The sequence below is a fragment of the Misgurnus anguillicaudatus genome, chromosome 9, assembly GCF_027580225.2.
Source record: "Misgurnus anguillicaudatus chromosome 9, ASM2758022v2, whole genome shotgun sequence".
Classification (NCBI taxonomy): domain Eukaryota; kingdom Metazoa; phylum Chordata; class Actinopteri; order Cypriniformes; family Cobitidae; genus Misgurnus; species Misgurnus anguillicaudatus.
The window spans coordinates 36,030,339-36,049,908 of record NC_073345.2 but is presented as its reverse complement, the minus strand read 5'-3'; the positions used below and the strand labels follow the sequence as shown (position 1 = coordinate 36,049,908).

The following is a 19,570-nucleotide window of genomic DNA, read 5'->3' as shown; positions in this document are numbered from 1 at the left end:
TGATTTTAATTCCCAGAATCTTCTCTCATTCCCATGGATACTTGCATACACACCTGAGCGCTGGGCTCTTTCCTGCCCATTGAGGCTTGTGTAGGGGACGATTGGGGTCCTGGAGGTGTTTTACCAGGAGCCCGTCTGGCCTGAGGGAGGAAGGTGGAGAAGAAGTTTCTGGATGGCGTGGTGACGTTGACGTTTCGCTGGCTGTACACGAGATCTCTGCGAGAAAACAGATGAAACGTGGCTCATATTTCTCACACACGCTACCTTATTATCCCGCTCACTTCCCCTCCACTGCTTTTCACTTCCTTTTATTCTTCAGTAAATGAAGATGGACAAAGAAACATTGGGTGGAGCTACTGGGTGCTTCTGATGATTACTGAAAGTGTGACACCGTCTTTATGTGAATCTAATATAGCTTCATGTTTTTGATCTTCTGAAGCTTTGATTTCATTTTATTTTTAAGGAACCCAAATGAACTGTATTGATTGAGAGATGTGACTGATGTGATGAACAAACCAAAAGATTTCAGACACAAGCAAGTAAAATCAAGACTATTGTAAGAGATTTACATTTCAACTTTGTTTATTCTGTCAGTAGCATCATTTTAAGTTAATATTAGTAAACATCTAGACTAAATACAAAACTGTTAAATATAAAAACACCCTGCTGTGTAACAAATGGATCATCCAGTCTTAAAGTGTCCTCACAGCTCAGTATCACCGAGCCGATCCATGTGCTGAACATAGGGGGGCAGTTTATGATGGACCATCTCCTCATCTTTCTTCAGTCGTGATTCTCCTTGAAGGGCAAACAGCTAGAAGATAAACAAAGCTATTAGATTAAGAAACAAATCAGTCTGAACAAACACGAGAGATGATCAGATAGTAAACAGGGCTTCATGTAGTCTCAGCGGTCAGTATCTCACCATCTGTCGCAGTTGTTCGTTTTCCTCCTGCACGCATGTGATTCTCTGAACTTCAGCATCAAAGCTCAACAGGACAGGCTGGGGTGAATCTGTTAAAGATCTTATTACCAATATTCATATCCTGAACCGAAACAACACCTATAGTTCTTTACTAAAATGCTGCTGGGTTATGGTTTGTTAAAGACTTGTTAACCAAAGTTAACAATAGATAATGCATTCTTTTTGCTATTCTTTTTAGGGTCCCTCCTGGAAAAAAACAGCATCAAACCAGTATGGGCCATCATGGGAATTATGCTGGTCTATGCTGGTTTGGTGATGGTTTAGCTGATGCAAATGCTGGTGCTGATACTGGTTTAGCTGGTGGTCACCAGCATACCAGCACCAAAACACAACATATGCTGGTCTTGCTGGTATGCAGTTTGTTTCCAGCAGGGTGTAGCAATCATTCTTATAAATGTTTACAAGTATTGCCATTTTTCCACTGTATTGTACAGCTCGGAAAGAGTTTGGAAATTCGTACAACAAAGTGAAGATGACAAAAACACTTTAGTGATCTGCACGGGGTTATGCTAATCTTGCATTAAGCAATGACGCTAGTAGTGACGATTCTCTCTGACCTGCAGTGTTATGCTGCGTGTACAGACCAAACACGAAGCACTGCGTTCCTCGCTCTAGATTACTTGCTGATTTAGCTTGTAATTTTTTGCTTGAGTTAAATTTTTTCAACTTGCACAAAGACGCGTTTGAGGCGAATAGTAGGTGTTTTTATGGCAATCGCACTGCCCGATTCGCATCATTTGCATTGCCCTAGCGAGATCGCGTCTATTTGAGTCTTTGCATTGACTTTTGTAATTTAGTATAATTTGTATGAAAATTTACATGGCACAACGTTAAATCCCGCAAGCAATCCAGAGCAAGAAACGCAATGCTTCGCATCCGGTCATTTGGTACGCAGCATAATGGGGCGCACATACCAAACGCGAATCATCGCGTTCCTCGCTCTAGATCACTCGCAGGACCCAACTTCGTAGATTACAAAAGTCAATGCAAAGATGCAAATGCATCTTCTTGCAAGGTGAAAATATATGAGCGAAAAATTTGCATGACACCAAGTTAAATCCCGCAAGTAATCTAGAGTGAGGAACGCGATGCTTCGCCCTTGGTGTGTATGCATTTTTTTCCGCTTGAGCTGTCAATTCGCGTAATTCGCATTGTCATGTGCAAGTTTGCTTCTCTGCAGTGACTTTCTATGTAATCTACTCACGCAAATCGTTGAATTTGTGTGTACCCCCATTACACGTCACATTTTAGTATGGGTATGGCTCGCTTCTCAATCAAGGTCAACTCAAAAAAGTATTAGATACTAGGTAGTGTACACAGGGTGGAAAACCACACAAAATTGAGTCGTACTGAGCCGTACCATGCAATGGAGAAGCACCATATGATTCACCTCATACTCTATTCTGTTCCCTTGAATCTATGAGCGATATCGGTGTAATATATCAATATCAATGAGCAACATCACTTCTTTCAAACTATTAAAGATTGTTGAATAACTTTGATTTTGTATAAGTGCTTTAAAGGATATGCATGCACTGGAACAGGACGCTCAGGAAGTTATGCAGAGAGACCAGGAAGGTGTCAGCCCACTGTCTTGAGAAGTACGGAGAGAAGGTGGGGTTCTGCTCGGGGGCGGGGATAAATGGCAGCACGAACCAATCACGCCACTCGGCCTGACCCTGCAGCTCCAGAGACAATTTCTGAAAAAACTCCTGCGTCTTCTCCGAGTTCTTCATCTGTTAAGAAAAGAGACCGGATGATAAGAGACACCATTACTTCCAGACACAAAACCACCATATTAGTTTATTAACATAACTAACAAAACTTACCATGATGTAGGATTACAAATGTTTACAATCTTTTGAAATAAAACTGGAAATCGTGGAAATGATGTCAATATGATGTTTTTCTTAGGCTTGTACCTGAACAGTGTGTATGATGTAGAAACGGTACAGGCTGGTCCTGAGTTTGCTCACGGTGGGTCTATAAACATCCTCGAGTCGAGAGAAGAGTCTGCGGTCTAAATAATTCCAGTAATCCCTCAATCCCACCAAATCAAAAGTCTGAATGAAATGTTGGAGCTGATCGATGATTTTATCAACCTGTAATAAAACATAAAGCCAAAACAGAGCCTGTGATTTAAATCAATTCAAAACAACACACTTTATATTATTAACAAACAATGGTATATTATACCATTGCATACTTTAATATACAACTATCTGAATGTAGATAAACTACTGATATAATTATTAAATAATAATAAATAATAGTATGTATGATATACTCGAAAGCCTTTTTCTTTATCGGCTTTGATTTCTGCGTCGAGATGTTTGAGTGTGCTGGTGAAGCCTCGATACATCAGATATTCTCGCAGCAGATCATCTGTCCTCTCCACTGCAGACGACATTATTACTGCACAAAAACACATCATATAAATACATAACATGCAATACTATGTGCATATAATAACATCACACAAAGTAAATATAAACACAAACATTGCAACATGCATTTTGCAATTTTGTTTGGATTTCACAAAAAATTTTAAAAATCATGTACATGTATAGTTATATGATATAACTATATCCTCAGTCAGTCCAATGGCCGAGACAAAGATCCGGTCATGAACTGTTAATCTGATAATATTACTGCAGTAACTGTCATGAAAACATGTATAAATTCAAGCGTTCTGGTTGTGTATGATGCTATAAAGTAATAAACTAATAAATAAAGCCTTTACCTGATAAATATAAATGTGTTTAGAGTATCTTCCTGTTTGCGCTCTTCTCATCACGTGATTCCCACAGACACGTGATGTCATTTAAAGTCACGTGATCCTACCATCTGACAGCTGCTATTTTTATTTTTTATTGAATGAATAACGACATTAAATACAAAAATCATTTTGTTCAATGCCACATTAAAAAGAGGTACTAGTCACACATGTTAACACAGAGGACAGAAGAACACTAAATTCTACCACACTACCCAATTGTCTACGAATATAATTTTCCACATCTTTCCAAAAAAGTATTGAGTTTTCTTAAGTAGATGAAATCTGACAGGTTTTTTAATCTAACACAAAGTGTATTAACAATACATTCAAAGTCATCTAAACAGATGAATCTGACAGTTGTTATTAGGCTTGAACCGACAGGCCGAATGACGTCAAAGTACCGCGAGAGCGAGTTGAGAAATCACATGTAGTAGTCTAATTTCGAATCGCTCTCGCGGTACTTTGACGTCATCTGCCTGTCGGTTTTTGTAGAGCCGCACGAAGTCAAACACATCTACAGCCACTCGCCATCAAAGCACTCGAATGCTGCTCTTATACAGGATGAAGATTACAACTTTATTCGTGCTTGTCCTTGAAAATATACACATTAATATAATAATGAAACAATTATTCATTAACTTATTCATTAATGAGGGAATGCACATATATGCATGTATCTATGTGTGTGAGAGTGTGTTTCAGAAATGATTGAGGGTCAACGTTTGCTTCTTAAATGTCAAGGGCATTTGTTATCGTTATAAGAGCATTTCATACTTAAATTATTTAATTGAACAATATATATAAAAGACACTTTGGATTGATTTGTTATTAATGTCACATTGATTCATTGAACACAAAAAAACTCGATTACTTTAGGTAGAAATTCATTAGCATTTGATAAACAATTCAAATCTGTTGCATCACTATATTAACGGTTCCCATGGAGACTGCATTACTGGTGTGACGTCACACATTTAGTGTGATCAGACTATCCCTTAAGATATTTAATAATAATAATAATCTTTAATAATATTTAGACATATTAAAATATAGTCTGTCTGCTTTTAGTCTTTACTCTGAACTTCAGCCACACATTCTTAACACAGGAAACAAGTGTATCCATGGCAACAGGTGGCACAGGTTCCAGAGCAGGTGTCTCACATACTGACCTCACGCAATTCATTTACCAGAATAAAAAGTCACGAAGCTGAAACAAGTGATTTATTTTAACCAGTGGCCGAATTGAGGGAGGCTGGGGTGGTCCTGGACCTCCTATAAGAGTTAAAAGACCCAAAGGTTTCTCTCTGAAATAAACGTAAACTCTTAAGTGCACCTCAGGCTGATTTCTAAAGAAATTGACATATTTTTAGATTTAGAATTGGGCTTTTAAAGGGAAATTTTACAAGACGTTTTAAAGATGTAAAATAAATCGTTGGTGTCCTTAGAGTGCGTATGTGAAGTTGTAGCTCAAAATAATGTATTATAACATGTTATAATTGACATTTTGTAGGTGTGAGCAAAATGTGCCATTTGGGGGTGTGCCCTTTAATATGCAAATTAGCTGATCTCTGCACTAAATGGCAGTGCCATGTTGGGATAGGGCAGATTAAGGGGCGGTAGTATCCTCTGACATCACAAGGGGAGTCAAATTTCAATTACCTATTTTTTCACATGCTTGCAGAGAATGATTTACCAAAACTAAGTTACTGGGTTTTTCACATTTTCTAGGTTGATAGAAGCACTGGAGTGGGGACCCAATCATAGCACTAAAATGTGGAAAAGTCAGATTTTTGTAATATGTCCCCTTTAAAAAATTATTCTCAAAGTATTATTTCACAATAATTTGAGGGGTAAAAATGGTTAGAGTTTGAGTTAAGGATATTTTGAGGTTTCTTTAAACATTAATCCAGGACCAACAAAAAAATCGTGAAATCTAAGTGACCATATAATGACGGGGGCCTAGCCTGGGGACCCCAATAATATTTGTCATAATTCGAACAGTGATTATAACACTGTAAAAACCCTTACATGTCTTTAGCAAAAAATTCTCAATTAACCAAACAGTGCTGTGTTTTAATCTGGTCGAGTTTGTTTTTGGACATATACTGTACCTATTTTGCCTTGGAAATACAGGGGCATGACAATAGGGTCCATATTAAAGTATTATGGTAAGACAATCACAAAACAAACTATACTTTATTAAAAATACATTTGTTACCATACAATAACAATGTCATATATTTTTTTGAAGTTTTTAAATTGAGCATTAAGCCCAGCCAATGTGCCGCAACCTGTTGACGTGCCGCGCGTTCGGCGCTAGGACCCTGATTACCGAGCGCGCCGCCGGTGGGCTAGAAACACTTCGGCAGCCGGAGCATCACTCGAGAGCGCGCCGGGGAATCGTGCACACACTGATCTTACTCGAGAAGGTGTCGGATCAATGTTTGCGCGTGGACGCATCCCCTCTCGAGTGAGGCGCGATAAGAGGGAATAAACGGCCGCGGGTTCGATGAGGAGAATGGTGATGATGATGATGATGAAGAGTCGACACCTGTGATCATCATCCGCAGCATCAGTCAGTGACATGTGAGTGAAACTTCGGCCGCGGTTCTGGGCGTCATGTATGCGTGGTTCGGCGAGTTCGGTGTCGCGAGTGTGCGCGCGCGTGTAGCGGAAGTCTGAGTCATATATGAGATACTGCGCAGCTCAACTTCACACACATGCCATACACATGACAACACTCGTGGACATCACTGATATTTGATTAAACCTCTCAGTGTCTTTAATCTCTTAACTCTCTCAAAGGCACCGCAGTATCGTCAAGATTTACTATGGTACTACCATATGGTAATTATGTGTACGCGAATACCATGGTAACTGTATTATTATCATCGTATACCATTACTGTACACTACTGTACATAGTCCCCTTACAGTAGGGAGGGTGATGTTTATCTTGTCCTGTATGCACGGTCCTATCATTGTTTATTTACAGTAACGTTAGATGTTTAGGGTGATTATACACATTTTGGTCATTTACTATAATACTACAGTGATTCATGCATGTATCTGTCATGGTGGTCCAATTATATAATACCTTACAAAACATACAGTACCAGTAAGGACTAGTTTACCACTACCTCTCAAGTAAACTAGAAACCAGTGCTGGCACACTGGGGTGATGTGGGTGGTTGCCAGGGTGTTGCTATGTGATCGCTAAAGATGGTGACTATACGGTAGTATAAATATGGATAGTATGAATGAATTTGGACGTACTACATCTGCCATGTCATTACATCATGTGACATACGTCGTCATAAGACGAAGTTAGTTGTTAACTGGAATGACGTTAAACTAGCGCAATTTAACCACAAGGACCAGCTGTTTAATATGTATTTGCATTTGGATACAGCTACATTACCACTTTCGGACATTTTTGAATTAAACAATGCCCCTCCTTCATCGTCTTTGTTGGCACACCCTCCCGGGGATCACGGGAAAGACTGAACTCTTTGGGATCTTGCCGGAAGTAGTATATCATCCGGGTACTTTTCGCCTACTGTTTTGGAATACTGTTATGGACAAACTACTCACCTTGCCTACTGCTCTTTGCCTACTATATATAGTATGGAAGTAGGTGGTTTTGGCCCTACTATCTTACTATGCCTTCAGGCAGAGTGTTCTGGGTGGTTGCTAAGGTGTTTCCTCTACCCAGTCTCACAAAATTATGTACCTATAGTCACGTAATTTTTTCATTCTTTTTCGTGATACCGTCACGAATTTCCACGGTTTTTCGTGTTCGTATCACGAATTTCTGTTTATGTGTCATTGTCACGTATTGGTTACTCAACTGCTTTTTCCTATTTTCAAACCTTTTTCGCTTCGGTTTAGGGTTAGATTTCATTTTTGCATCAGTATGTCACTTTAAGTATTGGTTTTTATTGGATTTTTTTCTGATTTATTTTTAATATTTTCTAAATTTTAAAACATTGTCGCCTGGCGTTACGGTTAGAGTTGGGTTTGGGAAAGGATGTCATTTTATGTAAATCTAACCCTAAACCGAAGTGAAAATGGTAAGAAATTAGGACAAAACAGTTGAGTAACCAATACGTGACAATTACACATAAACAGAAATTCGTGATACGATCATGAAAAAACGCAGAAATTCGTGACAAAAAATGACGTGACTTTAGGTACGTAATTTCATGTGAATGGGCTGGTTTCCTAGATGGTTATTTACCAGCTCAAGTCAAAAGGGACCACCCAAATCTATGTTTATCATTTAACAGATGATCATGTTAATAAAGTAACATCACATCTGTCCGGTACACAATCTGATGATCATTCATATCTGGAGCACAAACGCTGAAGGTTAATTCTCAGGGTTATAAGTTGGTTTAATTCACTGCAGTAAAGTTTATAGTCGTGCGTAGGTTTTACGCCATAGGTTATGCGTTGGCTGTGCGTAGCCTGACCCGCACCTCACCAAAAATTCTAGGCGGATCGCAAACACTGTAATTGTTCCACTAGAACCCCTCCGGTGGACAAAAAAATCAAAGTTGCATTTCTTTATAGGAATTTTCGATTGTGACAGTAAAAACAAAGATGGGACAAGTTGAGGAGTGAATCAATTCAAACTGCAATAAAAGTCACTTTCTATTTATTTCCATCACTGCTGGTCTTCTCAAATCATACACAACAATCTGCTTCTTCTTCATTTGTGGGTTTACTCATAGATATGTATATAAAGGCTAGATGGCTCAAGGCGGAGTCCCTAACGGCATCACCTGGCGGCCATCTTACGACAGGGCGCTCGCTCACTCGTAGCATTGAGTTTAATGGTGCAGGTACTTTTAAATGACCATAACTTGCTCAATTTTCTACCGATTTTCAAACGGTCTGGGTTTTTACAAACGTTATTAACGTGGCTATAATTCTGGATGCTTTAACATGTTTCATGAATTTATTTTTTATTTTTAGTATAGGTATGCAGTGTTATAGGTACATCTTTGACGTTTATAACAAACCAAACCGTTTGAAAATCGGTAAAAAATTAAGCAAGTTATGGTCATTTAAAAGTACCTGCATCATTAAAACTCAATGCTACGAGTGAGCGAGCGCCCTGTCGTAAGATGGCCGCCAAAATGCGGACGTTGCACTCAATTGGCCAGCAGCGCGGACGAGCCATCTAGCCTTTATATACATATCTATGGGTTTACTGGCCAAGCTGCTTCTTCTTTAGCTGTTGCACTGCTACTGTGGGTTGATACTGACTACTAGTGGTCTGCATGTGTAATTGCACAACGACGCAGAAGTATGAAAACCAATGCGTAGCCTAACATGGCGTGAAGGCTATGCCGTAGGACCCTTAAGCAGTGTTCTTGATGGCAACATTGAATATTTCTGCAGGTGTGTTTGTGTACAGAGCCGCAAGTCCAGTGAAAGTGAAAATCTTACAAACTTGAAAAATCTGATTTGAATAGATGAAGTGTGATGCTGTAGATGGACTGTTTTTGGTGCATGACTAACAGACCTCACATTGACTGTTCTGCACTGTATTTATTGATCTTCTGAAGGCTGTATAATACACACAAGTGTCAAACGCTTATTGATCGGAGTTACTTCAGAGGTGTAAAACTGAGCAGCGAACAATAAAACCTCTATAAAACACATCTTGCTTTCTGTAGGTCTTATTTCATCGGCTCAGTTATTGATAAGGTGATAAACCAGGCTGCTCGTGGTCATTACTCTTGATAGTTACGAACCTCGTGTGTCTCTGATCTACAGTACTACTGCTGGGTTTAAAAAGCATCATCAAGAGCTTCTTTTGACATTTTCTGAAATAAAACTCACGATCACAATGCTATGATGTCCTGGATGGTTGCCAAGGTGTTGTTAAGCGGTTGCTATGGTGTTCTGGATAGTTGCCAAGGCGTTGTTAAGCAGTTGCTGTGGTGCTCTAGATGGTTGCCTAGTTATTTGCCCAAGTCGCAAGCACCCTAGAGTATGTATGAGGTTCTGGTTAGCGGTCAGCTAGGGATGCGCGATATGGACTCAAATCCATATTGCGTTATACATTGCAGCCTCTTGCGATAGCGATATGTATTGCGATATAATAATTTCAATATACTTGTTTCAGAACAGGTTATATAGACCCTTACAAAAGCCAAACTGCTAAAAAAGTAAGTAAAATTAAACCGTTATGGCCAGATTAGTCTTGTTACCACTCTTAGCTGGAACTTTTGCCTGACACACTCTACAGCAGGGGTGTCCAGACTTTTTTGGGTGTTGATCTACTTTTAAAATGATAAAGCCGACAAGATCTATCTGATAAAAAACACAGTTAATTATTTTTATAACACTAAACACTTTAAACACTTTATATATATATACTGCATGTTTCACAATTACTAGACCATAATGCCAATTTCGCGCGTGGAGCAGCAGTTAACTTATGTAACTTATGGCTTAAATCCAAAAAATAGATGTTGCATCAGTCTTTTTCACGAGTTCCTCTGTTTCGCTGACGCTTTCATCCATGTTTATTCAGCTGCAGCTCGTGGCTCTAAAGTTCGCGGGTAGATTGTGTCATCAACACGCATTATCGCGATAGTGCAATAGATTTAAAATCTCTATCGTATGCTAATTTTCTATCGTTTATATTGCATATCGTTTATATTGCCCATCCCTACGGTCAGCTGATATGGGTCGGTAATAATGGTTGATGTCGAAGGAGCATGGTGATCCGTTATGAATACAACAAAACTGCTAAAAATACCACTTCATTTACATCAAATGTGTTTGCAACTCACTCAGATATATATTTGTGACATCTTTTGTCTTTAACTGCTGAACTTCTGCTGTCCTCCCCTTCCTTTTTTTATTTCTTCTCTGTTTTGTTCCCATGTGTTTTTTGATATGGTGTATTTGTGATGGTAGAAATCAGGCACTGTTAAATATAAATCATCTGTCAACGGTGGTATTAGGAAAGCCATTCTCACTGCAATCAATCTTGATGCTTATCTGCATTCTATCACACAAATAAGTTATGATAAACATTCCCACATTTATGTACATACAGTGGAAGTCTATGGTAGGGCTGGAAGATATGGCCCAAAATCTCTATCGTCTATATACTTCTAAACTTCAGCCAATACGGTATAAATCCAGTGACGGTATGAATGTTTAAAAAGCCTTGGGATAAACTGCAAAGAATGCCCACAAAGAATGTCTGTACCTAAAAACCTCTGAACAAATTAATTTACCAAGCCTTTTAAGCTTCCTCCTATAAAACAATATAATATTTAAAAGAATAAAAATGGTACAAATACATTTATGTTGACCTTTAATTTGTATTTAGCCTTAATACACAATGAAATGCAAACTTTAAGGCTCAGCTTTAATATTAATAAAATGCACCTGACCATCAGTGATAAATGCTGTAATGCAGGCGTCTCAAGCTAATGGATTTCTCTATCAACAGTATTGACTTTCATATTTTAAATCAATTTTCTATTATAGTTATTACTAATATGTGGAAAAATATTAATAAATAGGCCAAGTGAAAGTGACTAAAACCTTTGAATGGTTGTACGCTATTAATGTTACACAAGATAGTTGGACAGAATTATTTGTAATTGCATAGCAAGCTACATAATGATATATTCAATACTAGCATACTACATATATATATATATATATATATATATATATATATATATATATATATATATATATAGATATATAGATATATAGATATATAGATATATAGATATATAGATATAGATATAGATATAGGGTGCGTTCACACGACAAAATTTCGGGAGTGACAACCGTATTTACTTACAGGTGTGAGTCTGGAAGTGTCCTGTTCAGACAGCAAATTAAAGACACAAATAGAACACCGCCTGTATGAACGAGCAACCGACCTCAAACCCGTATTCTAGTTACACGCGGCGCCTGTAACCATTGTGACGGACGAATATATTAAAAAAAGTATTATTTATGCAATGGGCAAAACTTTATTTATGTAATTAACAAAAACAGCTGGCTGGTGTAACACTTACCATTGTGCAGAGAAAAATAAACAAGGGTGGTTCCTTATTAAAGTTTTAATTTCCAAAACGAATGAACATAAAATCAGTTCAGCAACTGCACGTTTTACCAAAGCAGATATATAAAATATAAAAGTAATCATAATGGCTGTTTCTCAATATGCGTTCTTCAGCGATCTTGCGTCCTCGTGTCCTCGCTCTACGTCATCATTAACGGTCGAAGTTCATTCCAATTCTCAAGAACGCAAGGACAGAGGACGCATGAAAATACCCGGATGTGTTCTTGATATCGAGGATGCATCCAGTGCAGACTTGCTGAAATCGCTTTACGCCCCAGAAGTCATTGCGGCAAAACTTCCGAGTTCGTTCTTCCAAGGTCGCCTGGCAAGACCGATCTCCACGAGGACGCAAGTCCGTTCTTTGCGTTCTTGGAATTGAGAAACAGCCAATGACTTATGAAGCAAATCGATCTGTTTTTGCAAGAAATCGAACTTTATTTAAACCATTAACGCAGCCAAATAGGAAGTGCGCTTACGCTCCCGCTCTGTAGGTGGCGCAGAGAGTATGGTTTACCAACCGCAGGCAAAACCAGCCTCTTAGCGCCACCTAAAGAGCGGGAGTGTAAAAAGCTCACTTTATTTGTTGCCACAGTTCTTTATGGACGCTAATAATGTTGTAAACAACGTTCAATATCCTGCAAAAACCGACCGATTTGCTTCACAAGTAGCCAAAAATGTCACCAGGAGTCATGGAGATTACTTTTGTATTGGATATATCTGCTTTTTGAGCTCTCAAAGTGACGCATCTTTTGCCTTGCATTATATGAATCACAGATGGGGTTTTTTTGCAAAATATCTTCTTTATTGCTATACTGAAGATAAAAGGTAAGTAAATAAACAGCTAATTTTTATATCCCTTTTATTATACAGTTAACATTATATTAATCGTCCACTTTTAAAGTTTAAACTTTATATATCTCACTTACTGGGCTGCACGCAATTTTATGCGTAATGTAATATGTTCTGTGGCGTCTATGAAGGTGATATAATATCACATTAACCTTATGGAGCAATTCTGGTGCGTAGTTTGCAGTCATTTTCATGCACTGTAACGTTTTCTTAACACAAAGAGCAACAAATGACGTGACAGACAACTGGTTGTCCAGTGCGATTCCGTTCACACGGCACAGCTTCTCTGTAAATACGGTTGTGAAACCCGAAAAGTTACGGGTGTGAAATCGGTTATAGAATGCGGTTGTCAAACCCGTAAATAACCGAACAGTGTGTGAACGGAACCGTCTTAAGGACTCAAATACGGGTTTGACAACCGTATTATGGTACCGTGTGAACGCAGCCATAGATATAGATATATAGATATATAGATATAGATATAGATATATAGATATATAGATATAGATATATATATAGATATAGATATAGATATAGATATAGATATATATAATACTCATAATGAGACGAGTGTCATAGCTGCGCACATACTTTTATCTATTGCCTGTTTCTCATCTTCTTCTTTTCTAATCTGGACACCTGATGGTTTAAGCCTATTTTTCTCATCTATAATTCAGTTTGTGTTGCCTTACATCTCCCGTTCTAACTTAATCACAATATGGGGTCACCATTGGAAGCTGTGGGTTCTTCTCAATTCTTATTTGTGCATCCTCGTCTTCTTTCCTCACCTCCTTACCTTCTCACTTCTCATTCCTCGCGCCATCGTAGTACAATATAAGAATTTAGATGTCCTACATGATGCTGGTTTCCAGGTCGTAGGATGTAGGAGAGCGAGGAGACGAGTAAGCATATTGAGAAGCACCCTGTGTGACTTGATGCGAACTAACTCTCCACCTCCTTCTTGTATTTCTGAGTGACTGAAAGCTCTTCTCTGGGCAAACACTCCAAAGTCCCAACCAGATTCATTGATCACATGATGACAATGATATGATTTGAGCGAGGTACATATGAGAGATTTATTAAATCCGATCAGGCATTCCGTTTTCCTCGCTGTCCTGGAGAGCGCGACTCGGGAGACGCCACGGGAGTGGGCCCATAGATATGCATAAAGGCTAGATGTCTCGCCCGCCCTGCTGGCCAATTGAGTGGAACGTCTGCATTTGGCGGCCATCTTACCACAGGCAGTTTGCTCACTTGTAGCATTGTGTTTTAATGATGCAGGTACTTTTAAATGACCATAGCTTAATTTTCTACCGATTTTCAAACGTTTGGTTTGTTATAAACGTCAAAGATGTACCCATGACACTGCATACTTAATACAAAAAAATGTTAAATTATCTAGAATTATAGCCACGTTAAAAAGATTTGTAAGAAACCAAACCATTTGAAAATCAGTCCACTCCGCCGTAACACATCTAGCCTTTATTATACATATCTATGAGCGCGCCTTGGAAGAAGCGTCTTGACCTGCGTTTTAAATGTGGACTGGAGTTGAGAACCACTGATCTAATTTACTTCATTCACGATTAAAAAAGGCGCACACGTCACTACGGCAAGCAGCACGTGTCCGACTTGACTCCACCCTCGACTGCAAGCGGCAAACCTCGCCAAAAGGTCTGCGCATGAACTCGAACACATCTAATATCTTTGCTATAAGCAGTAATATGGATCAGACTCCACCCACAGAAATGACATCATGACCTGAAGCTCATCTGCTTTTAAAACGATTACTCACTGTTAAAAGAACTAGATTGTACAGCTAAAACAATAAACACAAGCTTCACACTTAAATTTGTCCTCTCTGAAATGTTTTACCTCACAGACTCCTGTACACATCATTTGTTTGGTTTTACACATATTGAAGAAGTAAAGATGTTTTATGATGCAGTGGGTGAATTTCTTCTCCCCTGCAGTTTTCTGGGTAATTATCTCAGTTGAGCCCGCTGTGTCCCGCTGCAGGGGTCAGAGGTCACAGTGAGGCTGAGGAGGAGACGCAGTACCGCACGCCGCATGCTCAGATGCCCCGCCGGGCGCATTACCTGCACACCAGGAACACCCAACATCTCCAGCACCTCTGAATAATCTTCAGTTTAAACCCCTCGTGCCAAAAAACGCACGGTTAGATAACTGTTGCTGTAAATGGTTTTAAATAATAGTCAGGATTCAATTTGAACATTCCTGAAAGATTTTCCGATCGTCCCCCTGAAGCGGTTAAAGGTATTTGGTAAAGCGAGCCATGAAATGTCTGTGACTCACCTGTTTACATTTAATAACAAAGTAAAGCTGTAATTGGCTTTGCGTACTTGCTGTAATTGCTTTTGTACGCTGTCAAGAAGCCGAACGTGTTAATAGATCCGCTACAGTGACTGTGACGCCTCCTGGAGACAACTTTCACATCTAAACGTGCCACTAAACAGCACTCAGAGGACTTCAGTCTTCTCTTATGCGTTAAGATTCTCATTAATAATTCATGATGTCACCTGTCACTTCTATCATTGATGTTATTAAAGTCAGTACATGTTAGTATAGTCACATTAAATCATTCGTGATGGGCAGTCATGCATTTGGATGTTTATTGTAGCATCAGGGTTTGAAATGTGACTTGGGATTTGGTCTTTTTAAGGGCGTGTAGACGCGCAGGGCTAATTGGTCGGCGTAAATAATTAATGCAGTTGAAGACGGCAGCGAGCTTGTGAAGGAGGTGCGGTCTTTGCTCCTCGTTTCTTCTTTTTCTGTTGTGTGTGTGGGAGCAGATTCACAGCCTGCTGCTCAATGAACATTTGACTGCATACTTCTTCTACTACACATTGAAGTGCATACTTTAGTGATGCTGAAGAGGTTTACAATACCTGCAAAGTTCATTGATGTGTGTCTGTGACCCTCATGTCTTGCTCTTGAGCCCTTCACTATAGTGATCATCCTGCAGAAGACAGAGAAATTCAGTCATTAAAAACATAAATAATTGCACAGTATCCCCTTATTTTCGAATGTGGAAGTGACGTATTTCCCTTTTTTGTGCGAGACGTTCGTTTCAATAGTCAGCCGGTAGAAACCAGTGTAGTGGGAGCACACATAAAACATGATTTAAACAGCAGTTATGGTAAATATTTACTTCACCTGCCAATAGGAGGATGAAATGAAGAAGTGGCCTGATATCTCGTATGAAGATAAATTCAATCAGGGGTGACAGGTCTTCAATGCGCAACTATAAAAGCACAGAGACATACCAGTATCTCTACAATGTAAAAGTCAGTCGAGTGTTTATACACTCACCTAAAGGATTATTAGGAACACCTGTTCAATTTCTCATTAATGCAATTATGTAATCAACCAATCAAATGGCATTTGCTTCAATGCATTTAGGGGTGTGGTCCTGGTCAAGACAATGGTAAACTCCAAACTGAATTTCAGAATGGGAAAGAAAGGTGATTTAAGCAATTTTGAGCGTGGCATGGTTGTTGGTGCCAGACGGGTCGGTCTGAGTATTTCACAATCTGTTCAGTTACTGGGATTTTCACCCACAACCATTTCTAGGGTTTACAAAGAATGGTGTGAAAAGAGAAAAACATCCAGTATGCGGCAGTCCTGTGGGAGAAAATACCTTGTTGATGCTAGAGGTCAGAGGAGAATGAGCCGACTGATTCAAGCTGATAGAAGAGCAACTTTGACTGAAATAACCACTCGTTACAACCGAGGTATGCACCAAAGCATTTGTGAAGCCACAACAAACACAACCTTGAGGCGGATGGGCTACAACAGCAGAAGACCCCACCGGGTACCACTCATCTCCACTACAAATAGAAAAAAGAGGCTACAATTTGCACCAGCTCACCAAAATTGGACAGACTGGAAAAATGTTGCCTGGTCTGATGAGTCTCGATTTCAGATGGTAGAGTCAGAATTTGGCGTAAACAGAATGAGAACCACTGTTACCACTGTGCAGGCTGGTGGTGGTGTAATGGTGTGGGGGATGTTTTCTTGTCACACTTTAGGCCCCTTAGTGCCAATTGGGCATTGTTTAAATGCCACGGCCTACCTGAGCATTGTTTCCGACCATGTCCATCCCTTTATGACCACCATGTACTCATCCTCTGATGGCTACTTCCAGCAGGATAATGCACCATGTTACAAAGCTCGAATCATTTCAAATTGGTTTCTTGAACATGACAATGAGTTCACTGTACTAAAATGTCCCCTACAATCACCAGATCTCAACCCAATAGAGCATCTTTGGGATGAGGTGGAACGGGAGCTTCGTGCCCTGGATGTGCATCCCACAAATCTCCATCAACTGCAAGATGCTATCCTATCAATATAGGCCAACATTTCTAAAGAATGCTTTCAGCACTTTGTTGAATCAATGCCACGTAGAATTAAGGCAGTTCTGAAGGCGAAAGGGGGTCAAACACGGTATTAGTATGGGGTTCCTAATAATCTTTTAGGTGAGTGTACATGGAATAGACCAAGACTTTGTGTTTTTAACCTTTCCAGACGATGGTTTAAAATGTCACAACTGTCCCTGTGGTGTGACGGTTTTTTAAACGGCAATTTTTAATCGACTTGTTTAGTTTTTATGGGGCCACATCAAGCTTCACGCGGTACGACAGTCAGCAGCATCTTTCTCATTTAACACATTGTAAGTTATTTGATCGAACCATAATAAACACATTGAACTATTACATTTATTTAGTATTGTTTTTGTTTTATGAAAATATTATTACATCACTTCTTATGCACTAGATGGAGACATGAGCTTATGAAATTATTTGCTTATTTTAAAATTATTTGCCATTTCATTTAAAACATATCAAAAGTACACACAAACACATTAAGAACTATTATAAACATTAACTAATAAGCAGTTTGTGTCGTATATATTCTGTACTGTAAGCACATAGTAGCAGAATAAATAAACCAGCTAAATCAGCATATTTTTATCAGCATAATATTGGCAGTGTCTATAAAAAGGTTTTACTGGATAGATGTGTGGATACAGATCATAGGTGCACATACACCACATACACATTCAGCCCTTGTGTGTGGACTAAAATATATGTTTTGTAGAGATTACTGCATTTGCATCAGCTGTTATGTTAACCCCTAACTGCACAAAATATGCCGGTCTTCCTGGATTTCATAATAAACATTAACAAGCCATTTAAACAGCACACTCGTGTCACTTGCAGTACAGCTACCATTAGATTCAGACGCTCACTGGAAGTCTTACACGAAAGAGTTTAAAGATGGCAGCGCCCACATGTACCTCAAAAATAATGTGGAGAAGTTAAAACTACTTATAAAGATGCCTGCATGATGATGATGATGATGATGATGATGTATTTACAGGAGTCACCAGCAGGGGCACTAAACTGAATCTCCATCGCTTGAGTGCACAATATTGATGTTAGATATATATGAATATTGACATATACAGGTCATACTGTATAAAGATAGGTTCTGTTGTTAATGTGTGTGTGTGTGTGTGTGTGTGTGTGTGTGTGTGTGTGTGTGTGTGTGTGTGCGTGCGTGCGAGATGCAGATACACTGAATGTATAGCTGTCTGAATTGCTGGATGTGTTGCCATAGCGATCGTGATGATGTTGGTGTACTTAGCATAATGGGAATAGTAGGTTTTCATACGAAGGCGTCTCACAAGCAATGATTTGATAACCATAAAAATTCAAGGACCTTCAAAGGATGAAGGACTCCCTCTTTTTCTATGAGTATTGACCATGAATACCGCATTTTTACACTGTCTGAGGAAGATGTGTGTGGTGCTTGACTGTACAAAACATACCAGCACAATGCTGAAGTCATCCTGACATCCCTTCTCTCATCAGTTTCTAAGGTATTTTTGTGGTTGCTAGGTTGCTGATTTATGAAGGGTGTGTTGATTGTTAGTCTATGGCATTTTGGTAAATTAATCTGACATCTCTGCTCGTGTCACATGGTGTGAGGATGTGTGTATCAAAAACACTAACTGAAGTTCATGCATCAAACACTACCAATTGAAGAGCTCAGATGCAAAATCCTCTAAGTGCATCTGACATGTTTTCTTGTAAATATGCATTTTTAAAAGGTTGGAATTTAGCAGATTTGAAGCAAAAATATTTGATTAAAGTATAATATGTGCTGAGATCATTCGGTTAATAGCAATATTTGATTTTTGACGGTGGTGGCATTTAGCGGCTTTTGCATTTGAGCTACTCGATTAGAAATCATAATTATTATGGTAAATTTATAATATAATTGATTTTTAAAGAATCATTCAGGTATTTGAATTGATAAATATTTATTAGATTATAAAGAATATTTATAACAGGTTCAATATCATCATCATGATTTTCTGCTGTAGCTTCTTCCTAAAGAGGATCCTCATGCATTTTTTACACTTCAGAATTATTACCTATCCTATCTGTGCTGTCGGTTTGATTCATGAGCAGAGATATTTCACACACTTTCATGTATTTATAGTTTTAGTTCGGCTCTGAATTCACAGATCTGATGAGTTTAATGACTGATGATAAAGCTGAGAAGTGTTATCAGTATCATATTGTTGGTTATTTGATTAAACATGTAACTCTTAAGCACTCACATTAAACTATTAAATGAAACGTTTGTAAACCGAAATTGCATTTTGAAAGGTTCCAATTTTCAAATCGTAAAAGCTGTGATTATTTTGAATTGGGACTATCAGATATGCTAACAAGCATCCACTTAGTCTATGATGTTTGCACGTTTAACGCAAACACTGCATGTGATGATCGAATGATCAAAGAATTTTC

The 19,570-nt window shown here is 38.8% G+C and overlaps 2 protein-coding genes across 4 annotated transcripts in view; one reads left to right on the top strand and one right to left on the bottom strand.

Annotated features, from left to right (window-relative positions):
- The window catches only part of wdr91 (WD repeat domain 91), a 45,212-nt gene that overhangs the window by 6,468 nt on the left and 19,174 nt on the right, over positions 1–19,570 (bottom strand). The window contains exons 2-8 of one of the 3 annotated variants that reach the window (XM_073871633.1): positions 15,635–15,705; positions 3,273–3,400; positions 2,908–3,087; positions 2,515–2,721; positions 926–1,009; positions 708–814; positions 54–216 (exon numbers count right to left, since the gene is read on the bottom strand). In XM_073871633.1, the coding sequence (XP_073727734.1) occupies positions 54–216; positions 708–814; positions 926–1,009; positions 2,515–2,721; positions 2,908–3,087; positions 3,273–3,400; positions 15,635–15,704 (939 nt within the window). In that variant the 5' untranslated portion in view covers position 15,705. Of the gene's footprint in view, positions 1–53; positions 217–707; positions 815–925; positions 1,010–2,514; positions 2,722–2,907; positions 3,088–3,272; positions 3,401–3,728; positions 3,884–15,634; positions 15,709–19,570 lie in introns of those variants that run through there. The other 2 variants (XM_073871634.1, XM_073871635.1) reach the window with 2 other exon arrangements.
- Positions 6,109–19,570, top strand: part of rab27b (RAB27B, member RAS oncogene family) — a 36,743-nt gene continuing 23,281 nt past the window's right edge. The window contains exon 1 of the mRNA XM_055180643.2: positions 6,109–6,350. Coding sequence (XP_055036618.1) covers positions 6,349–6,350 — 2 coding nt within the window. The 5' untranslated portion in view covers positions 6,109–6,348. The remainder of the gene's footprint in view (positions 6,351–19,570) is intronic.